We start from the raw sequence: 9,852 nt of genomic DNA, 5'->3' as shown, positions 1-9,852 counted from the left end.
CAAAGCATTTTATATCCATGATAGATATGATCAATACCGATTCCAAGTGGCAATTTCATATTAAAAGAAGACAATTATCGGTAAGGACATGTTTTGCAATGACCATTAATAAAAGTCAAGAACAAACTCTAAAGCATGTTGGATTGTATCTTCCAAAACCATGTTTTACACATGATCAGTTATATGTAGCAATTTCTAGAGTTACTTCACCACAGGGACTTAAAATCCTCATTGAAAATGAAGATGGAATAGATGACAATGTAACAGAGAATATTGTGTACAGATAAGTTTTCAACAATCTAACTGCAGGTAATATGTCAACACTATGTCGTTCAACTATATTGTCAACCATGAAACTTTTAATTTTTTTCAAGACATATGCATACTTTTATGATGAATATAATGTAAAAAATTTAATACATAACTATGATTTTAGGATATATTATAGCTTTCGTCTTTTTACCAATATTTTTTAAACTTCTCATCTTGCAGTTAATAATCAGGCAGAATGTCAATAATTAGCTATACAGCAATAAAAGATTTGGACCTTACTACTAAAGATCAAGTAATCAAGGCGAGGGTTACCAGGTTGTGGGAGAACATCAATCCAATCTCTAAATAGATATATGGATTACAACTAATACTGGTAGATGAAAATGTAAGTTGCGTACTCTAAACTCTATTTGACTTCTACAATTAAAGTCTTATACATATAGCATGTGATTTTCTATTTTATATTTATGGATAATTTCAAATTTACTAATCTGTGGCATTTATTATTATCAGGATGATGACGTTCAAGGGAACATAAAAGCAACTGAGATATCTAGGTTCAAACCAATGATAGAGGAAGGGAGGATTCATGTTATTTCTAAGTTCAAAGTGATAACTGCGTATGGTGATTATCGAGTAACTCGGAACAATTACTTTGTATGCTTTTTTAGACAGACTGAGATTAAAGTTCTACAAGATGATGATGAGCAAATCCCGAGACACAAATTTCAATTTAAAGAATATAGTGAGCTTGGACAATATCTAGGAAGACGTACATATCTTTATGGTAAGGTCTTGAACAATTTTAATAATTATGTTTTTCTTTGATAAGTTTGAAAAAATACCTAATACATGTATTAATAATATACAAATTTCATAGATGTTGTAGGAATTGTGAAGGATATTTACCCATTGGAAGATTCTAATACTAGAGGGAAAAGAGAAACTAGAAGATCGCTAAAAGTTATTAATGATATGTAAGCGATGTATACATTTGAATTTATAATGGATTCAAACATCATTTTAAATCATGCTTGCCTTTTAAATTTTCTTAAAGGGGCGAGGAATGTACAGTGACATTATGGAACAAAATTGCAATTGATTTAGAAGAACATGCTCAACAATATGACCCAATAATATGGTTATGATAATCACTAGAATATTTGTAACAAATTTTCGAGGTAATGAGCACGTACCCTTCCTATCCATTCAACTTGAAATTGGCAGCATCTTGGTTAACGTTTGCAAATCTAATTATGCATATCTTAGTTAGTAATCGTATAACACAAATTCATTGAGTGTATGTCGCAAGAAATAATATAGTTTCTTCTAGCAGCGCGTCGAGAGTATATATCAACATTGATGATCCAAAGGTGAAAGATTTATCTCAGAGGTATGTGGAGTAGTTGGTCGAGAGTATATATCAACATTGATGATCCAAAGGTGAAAGATTTATCTCAGAGGTATGTGGAGTAGTTGAAGAGATTACACTATAAACAGGATAGGTGAAAGATTTATCTCAGAGGTATGTGGAGTAGTTGAAGAGATTACACTATAAACAGGATAGCAAATGTTATACATTTGCATTATTTTGTATGTATGAATAATTTTTTTAATCAAAGCATCGCTCCTAAGGAATTCTAAACTGAATCTATCATCATCTAGAAATCTCAATGACAGTGAGGAATCGCTGCAAATAATTCCTACACCAGTCAACTTCTCAGCAGATCAACCAGATCTTACCAGAGCAACAAATGCCACATTGAATGATTTACTTTTCTTCAATGACCCTGAGACTTCTAGTGTAAATTTGCATTATATAATGAGTTACGTTCTATGATTATGTTTCATCACTGGTTTATATTACTTATCTGAGAAATTATTTTCCAATCATTACAGGAATATTATTTCATTTGCGAAGTGATTATCATTGGTATTATTGAGCATATGAAATGGAGATATAGTGGTTGTCCTGGTTGTTCAAAAAAATCCTTAATAGCTGGTAATTCATTCTGGTGTGAAAAATGTAACAAACAAGTCATGGCTCAAAACTGGTAATATATGATATCATATATACTCGCATATCAAGTTATATAATAGTTTAATAATCATGAAATGTAATGATTATTTGTATGATCTGTAGTTATAAGATAACACTAGAGGTCGAAGATTATTCAGTTGTTTCCACGATAACATTATTCAACAGAGAAGCTGAGAAATTGTTTAAGGTTTCTGCTGATGAAGTGGCCAAGAATTTGGTAAAGGTAAACTTCTTTATTAGATTTGATCATCTAATTTTGTCTAGAATCTATAGGTATCTCTTTTTCATTTCATGACATCATATTGTGATGTGATAACAGATTAAAGGAAGGGAAGTTTTTCCATCATTGCTTAAAGGGATTGTGGGTAAGAAAATTAAAGTTCAGATTAAGGTTACTAAATACAATTACATTGAGGGTAACGAAGGATTCACAGTTATGAAACTGATAGAAGACTTACACGACAGAAATAAAGAAAGCTACAATGATAATGCACAACAGGTTTAAATTCTTAAATCATAGAATGGTAAACAATTCATTTATCATACTAATTTAGACTTATCAATTATTATTTCTAATTAGGATGTGTTTGCCCCTCAAGAATCTCCTGTTATTAGCCTTACTAAAGAAGGACCACCAGCAACTCCAACAACTCCATTGATTGCTATTACAAATTTAGATTTGAGAAACAATACTAACATAATGATAAAACCAAAGATTGAGAAGGTCGTCAACAACAATTCGGTTGGAATTAACAGCATTGAAGTGGAAGAAAAGGCTGGTAGTACTGAGCAGTTCAAAGTGCCAATGCAGGAAGGTAAAATATCAGTCTTCATATTTGTAATGATAAGAATTATTTTACAATAGTAACTAATATGTTCAAATGTAAACTAATGATTCAACTTCAATGTTCTTAATGTAGGAAATAAGAAAAGAAGAACTAATAGAAGCAGTGAAAAAGAAAACTAACTTCTGGAGGACTTGACAACCACTTTGAGGAGTTATCAAACATAGTTTAGTGATCATATTTATGTGGCTTATGTTTAATCATATTATGTAGTTGTGCTTATGCAAAGGTTTAAGATGTATGTTGTAACTTAATTTGGATACTTTTGTTAAATGTAATTGCAATAGATTATTTCTTTTTTATCTGTATATGTAAAACATTTGTTGTTTTATTCAAAAATTTATACATGTTTACAGGAGCAGAAATAACAGCATATATCACAGTTGACAGGTTAAATGCCAGGTTAAATGATGAACTGATGTCACAGCTTTACTAAAGGAATTGGCAACGATGCTTATCTTCAGACACGTTGATCACCTTAAGACACATTTTGCAATTGCATCAACTTCCCCACAATCGTTTTAAGCAGAGCCGCACACATTCTGTTTACACTCTTCATCAATCCTCTTCTGCATGCTCAAAGTTCAAGAATTTTCTTCAACAGGTTACAATAAATCCTGGTTACACTTCATCATTCCTCTTCTGCCTGAAGATAGTTCAAGATATTTCTTCAACAGGTTAGTATCAATCATGTTTACACTCTTCATCACAAGTGAGTTTTTCATTTTTCTTTTTCTAACTATTTCTTTTATTTCTTTTTCTGACTATTTCAAGTGTTTCTGACTATTTTAAGTGTTTTCTTTTTCTGACTATTTCAAGTGTATTTCGTGGATTGCTCTATGATTTTTGGGGTAATTTTCAAGTGTTTTAAAGATTGAGTTTTTCTTTTTCTGACTATTTCTTTTATTTCTTTCGTCAATTGCTCTTTGATTTTTTGGTAATTTTCAAGTGTTTTAAAGCTTGAATTCTTTTTTGGTGGATCTAATCATGTATGTCCTACTTTATGTTTTTTTTATAATTCTTCGCTTCCTATAATTTTTCCTAGGTGAATTATTTTTCAATAAATCATAAATTGTGTTAGGCACTAAAATTTTAACATATTTGTTTGAGCATTTAATAGAAATATAAAATGCTAATATATTTATTTCATGCCATTATGCATATCTATGTCAGTACAATTTTTATTTCATGCCATTATGCATATCTATGTCAGTACAATTATTTGTACTAATACAATTATTTGTCCTATGATGATTGTTGCTGCTCAAGTAATTCTATGTCAGTACAATTATTTGTACTAATACAATTATTTGTCCTATGATGATTGTTGCTGCTCAAGTAATTTGTTGATTTTCTTCCTCAATTATGAGTATTGTTTTTTGAGCTGCGGTTTCTAGATATAAGCTGTCATCCTATACCTACTTATACTTGTAAGTGCTGTAGCAAAATTATCGGAGGGTAGGGTCCAGTTTCTACATCTTTGTTGTTGAGTCATAGGGCGTAGATAAATTTTGAGTAGTGTTGTCACTTCTTTAAAGAAGTTGCTATCATATTACTTACAGGGGAGCCATGATGTTCATTTATTTGAGTGGTAGCATGGTAGCATCCATAATTGTTTTTTTAGCATATGATTAAGTGGCAACAATTTAAAGATGGCGATGAAGTTCATTTATTGATGAAGCTGAGACGGATGGCTATTTTATGTTGTGTGGCTGTGATGTTGTTTTAAAGTTATTTCTCTGGTTGGAATCTGTTGTTTTTCGCTGGCTGCAGTTTTTTTTGGAGATTGCGTCTCTGGTTGCGATCATCTGGGGAAGCTATATATTAAAGCATCAACATGATATCACTTTATCATTATTTATGAATCTTTTTTTACTTTGTCCATATGAGATAAGCTTAATTAAGTTATAATGTCCTGTAATATAATGTCCAAAAGTATGTTAAAGATACATGACATAACAAAAAAATTAGATGACAAAAAATTACGGGAAAAAAAAACTATAAAGGATGCCGTGCTTAGCACAGGTTGAATACTAGTGCATATATATGAGAAAAATAGATATACTCAGGACTAATCACGCAATTGGTGTGCACATTCTAATTATCTGACTCACATGAACATGATCTCATCACATTACCAAGTTTATTGCTGGGTGCCAAGCACAAACGTATTGCTCAAAACTAATTAGCTTGTATCCTTATTTCCTTGTCCATTTAACTGTTGCTCGATCTACTCTGCTCCGTTACTCCAGGACGAAAGAAATCTCAAAAAAATCAAATTCCCTTTTTCCACGTAACAGATCAATTCCCCCTCACACAAACAAAACAGACAGACAATTCAGTGGATTGATTGGCCGATCGATCCCAAATGGAGACGCTAGCGAGCGCCATGAAGAACGAGAGGCGATGGCGCTCGAAACCCTCCCCCTCCTCGCATAGCAAAGCCCCTCTGATCATGGGCTTCCTCTCTTGCCTCGCTTGGCTCTATGTCGCTGGCCGGTGCTACCCTCTCTCTCTCTCTCTCTCTCTCTCTCTCTCCCCGTTCCTTCACCGTTATTCCTCTTACACATTGGAATCGATCCTTAGGGTTTTGATATTTTTATGTCAGATTGTGGCAAGATGCAGAGAATCGAATGCTTCTGTCCGATCTAGTCCATAGAAGTGCCACTCATGTAAGCTTCGATTTCAGATCTTTACACCGAGTTCTGACGTGGGTTTGATTCAAAATCTCATCTTTGTTTATGTTTGAAGCGGCCTAGGGTTCTTACAGTTGAGGACAAGCTGATGAATCTCGGATGCAAGTAAGTTCCCTTTGTGCCTCCTTTTTACAAAGAGGAAGATTGTGGAGGCTGAGATGGACTTGACATTGGCAAAGAGTCAGGGGTATTTGAGGCGAGAAAATTCTTCTTCTCCTAAGAAGCTTCTCGCTGTAGTCGGAGTTTACACTGGTTTTGGGAGTAAGCTTAAGAGGAATGTGTTCAGGGGTTCGTGGATGCCTACAGGTTGGTCATGTTTTTAATAGATGAAATTTTGTAACTATGTCTGCGAGTTAGTTATTTCGCCAATCACACATTCAATGCCTTGTCAATATCATGTATGCAATTTCATGCTATTGTTTGCCTATAATAAATGCTTACTGTGCAATAGGTTTGCCAGTATGCAGGTCTTATCATTCAACCCACTTAGTGATTTGTACCTTACTAACAAATTCCATAGAGCAAAGCCCATACATTTTGTTAAAAAAAAAATTCAATAAGACTATGTAAGATAAACAAAGTGGTGCCTATCCACCTGAAAACTCCATGTGATAGTTTATTTAAGCTTATACCGTGTGGTCTAGGGATCTGGTGGGCGGAATATCTTGGTTTCTACCTGGCACCCGCAATTATCCGTATAACCTTTGGTATTTTATTTTCTTGTAAAAAGTATGCTACAAATTGATACATGGTTCATATGACAAAAAACATGACATCCAATACCCATAACTATGACTCACAAATCTCAAACAAGTTCATAACCAAGGCAGCTATGAGAGCTTAAACATTAAAACACTAGTTTTGATTGAAAGGGGGAGGGATAACCCTTCAGTTTTGCTTTCCATTTTCTATCTCACCATCAGACTGTTCTCCGTATCTGCAGAAGGTTCTTATATGTAAGTTTAAACACGTGTAAATAAACAATTACACGCCTCATTAAGTTTACTGGTAGATCTCACCTACATTTGATAGAAGTAATCATTGTCTGAGTGGGCTTTTTAGTTATTATGACAAATTGGAGATATTGACCAAGAGGAGACGAGGGGTCTGTTGGGGTTTTATTTGAGGGTAGGAAGGTTTGATGAGGGAGAGAGGAGGGGGCTATCTAGGCTTGGAGACAAATATGCTCTGAGCCTGAAGAGGAACTTGTATTTGTTACGGTGAACGTGAGGATATTGGGGTGTGTGTTGGGGTGGGGGTGTTGGTTTGCTAATGGTTATACTGAATTAACTATTCAAATAATTTCCACCCCTAGCTATATCTAATCTCAATTTTTTAATGGCTATGTATGACTTGCTCAGTATGTTTTGATGGTTATCTGAAACTTATCACCTTTATTTGCTGTAATTTAAGTTATTAGTCTAAAATGTGTACTAAGTTTCTTAGTGTGAGAACTAGAAACTTATCTTATTTACTCAAGGTTTTTAATACCGGATATTGGGGAGATATTGGATGACCAAAATTCATATCGGATTGAGGATATCGGGGATATTTCAGGGATATGTGGTAAATATCAAAATGCTATAACGGATGTTTTCATATATAGTATAGTGCTCTAAAATGTATATAGTGTAATGCACTAAAACGTAATCTCTACATACTTACGGAAATTTGAGCATACAAAATGTAAGTAGTATATGTTTAGGATCACTAATCAGCCTTGTAAAACAAATAAAAGTACAAATCAACGTTGCAACATTTTGGTCTGATTTTTTAGGCCAAAATGTCGTTTGATATAATAGGAAAATTATGATATCTCACCAAAAAATGGCCAAAGGCGGTATATTATTTTGTGACAAGCCATATAAAAGCATATATCGGCCAACATATTGGTTGATATATCGGTCATATCGGTGATTTATCATCCAGAATACCCAAAAAACGTAAAGGATATTTAGAGACCATATCGGTTGAGACAAGCATTGTAAAAGGATATATCAGGGAATATATCGGGCCATGTCAGAGATATTTAAAACAATGTATTTATTTTTTAATCATGTAAGAATGTTTTTGTGAAAACAAAGATTGATTATTTTAATAATTTGCATTTATTATTTCTACACCTGATCATGACTGTTAATTTGTAGCCTCATTTAGAGTTTGATTTAGATTCGCATTCCTAAATTTAATTGAATATTAATTATTATTCACATGATTATAATTATAGGTTAATAGGAATTATCATATTGCAGGTGATGCTTTAAGAAAGCTTGAGGATAGGGGTGTGGTCATTCGTTTTGTTATTGGTCGAAGGTTTCCCTATCAACTAACAATGTTGTTAATTCTCTGTTTCTATTCCTTAATTGTGATAAGTACTGATTGAATACTTGGAACCTTGTAGTGCTAATCGAGGCGATAGCTTAGATCGTATTATTGATGAAGAGAATCTCCGGACAAAGGATTTCATGATTCTTGTAAGTTATTAAAGTTCTAAGAAACACTTAATTTGATGCATGTTGGCTGAATCTTTTCTTATTCTTTCCTGTTTTTTCTTTACCATTTACTGTGCTTAGATTGGTGGATATTAGGTGTTGTCATATTCAGTCATAACTAGTGGGTTTTTTCAATCAAATATGCAACCGATCTCTTCAGCTCTACTTATAACTGTTGTCTTACAGCTGCAAGCAGGAATCCTAGTCTCAATGTTTCTTTTATTCATCTGGAAGATTTGTTTTCATCAAATCACTTCCATATATTGTTCTGTGCCATTGTTCTTTTTGTAGTGATTGAAAAATGGATACTGTCTAGTAATGGTTCAAAAAGCACAGTTACTTGTGCGGGCAGTTTGTTCTCCAGGAGATGTTCTTTATAGTGGTTTGCCCACTGCTTTATTTATTTATTTGTTCCAAAGGCATAATTTTGTTTGTGTTCATGAAATTTACAAAGTACTGTAATCTCTTCAAGCAAAATAGATAGCTTATGTTACTGTTTTATATCCTTCATGAACATCCTTGGAACTTATAGGCTTATCTCTTGGATTTTCCCCATTCTTTTAATTCTTTATTGTCCTTTATATGGGCTGCATTCACTATAATAGTTTTGCGAAGTTGAAAAGGTTTTCAATGTTTCCTGCAAGAGCTAAGAAGTGATCATGTATGCAGAAAGCATGGTTATATGTACCATTTTTATTTGAGGTAAAAGCTAGCCTAAGGTCTTATTCCAATGTGCTAAGTATTCTATCAGGATCCTAGAAAGGGCTGTTATTGCAGCTATCCTAGTAACGCATCAATGGGAGCTGATGGTCTTCTTTATCAGCATGTACGCAATTTTGTTCAGAGCGGTCACATACAATATAGCTTAATCTTGTGTTCCACTTCTGAACTCTGTTTCTTCAGATATGGATGGATAATAAGTCACAGACTGCATACTGCAGATCACATATGGAAGTTACTATCAAAAGTTAATATCAAACTCTTGATACAATTCTTTTCAAGTTTTCATGCTTCTCTTGATCAATCATTATCATGATTCTATCCCTCTTAACTGGTGACTTAATGGTCTTTGTGGCAATGCCCAAAAAATCTCAGCAAGTCGTCCCTCATTTTGTGCGCAATTGGCGGCACCTCTAACTTGTCATAAACTGCGATTGTTTGCTACTTTTCCGTCTCAACATCCTCATGTAAGCTGCACTCATTTTCTGGATTTGTTTCTAATCACCTCACTTTCTGATGCATAAATCCTGTCTGGTTTTATAGCTTCCTCAATAAATTTCTTATTTAATTTAATTGGAATTCTGAGAGTGGTGTACCAGGGACAATCGTTTTTGTTACACTATTCACATGTCCATGCACTTACAAGTTTCCCTAGGCCGAAGTCATATATGAGCATTGAATGGTTTGGTTTCTTTAACAGTTTTGATCAAACCATGTCAGTGAATGGAGATTGCCATGAAGTCATCCTCAGAGACAAAATAAACTTCCATGAGGATTAATTACCA

General features: G+C 33.7%; 1 protein-coding gene across 1 annotated transcript in view; it reads left to right on the top strand.

Annotated features, from left to right (window-relative positions):
- LOC109821909 (hydroxyproline O-galactosyltransferase HPGT3-like) overlaps window positions 5,344-9,852 on the top strand; it is a 49,314-nt gene continuing 44,805 nt past the window's right edge. Inside the window, exons 1-6 of the mRNA XM_020388065.1 lie at window positions 5,344-5,658; window positions 5,768-5,831; window positions 5,911-5,960; window positions 5,995-6,161; window positions 8,108-8,168; window positions 8,257-8,329. Coding sequence (XP_020243654.1) covers window positions 5,528-5,658; window positions 5,768-5,831; window positions 5,911-5,960; window positions 5,995-6,161; window positions 8,108-8,168; window positions 8,257-8,329 — 546 coding nt within the window. The 5' untranslated portion in view covers window positions 5,344-5,527. The remainder of the gene's footprint in view (window positions 5,659-5,767; window positions 5,832-5,910; window positions 5,961-5,994; window positions 6,162-8,107; window positions 8,169-8,256; window positions 8,330-9,852) is intronic.

This window comes from Asparagus officinalis, chromosome 8, assembly GCF_001876935.1.
Source record: "Asparagus officinalis chromosome 8, Aspof.V1, whole genome shotgun sequence".
Classification (NCBI taxonomy): Eukaryota; Viridiplantae; Streptophyta; class Magnoliopsida; order Asparagales; family Asparagaceae; genus Asparagus; species Asparagus officinalis.
Note: the sequence above shows the minus strand (reverse complement) of the source record. Positions and strands in the feature narration are given on the sequence as shown.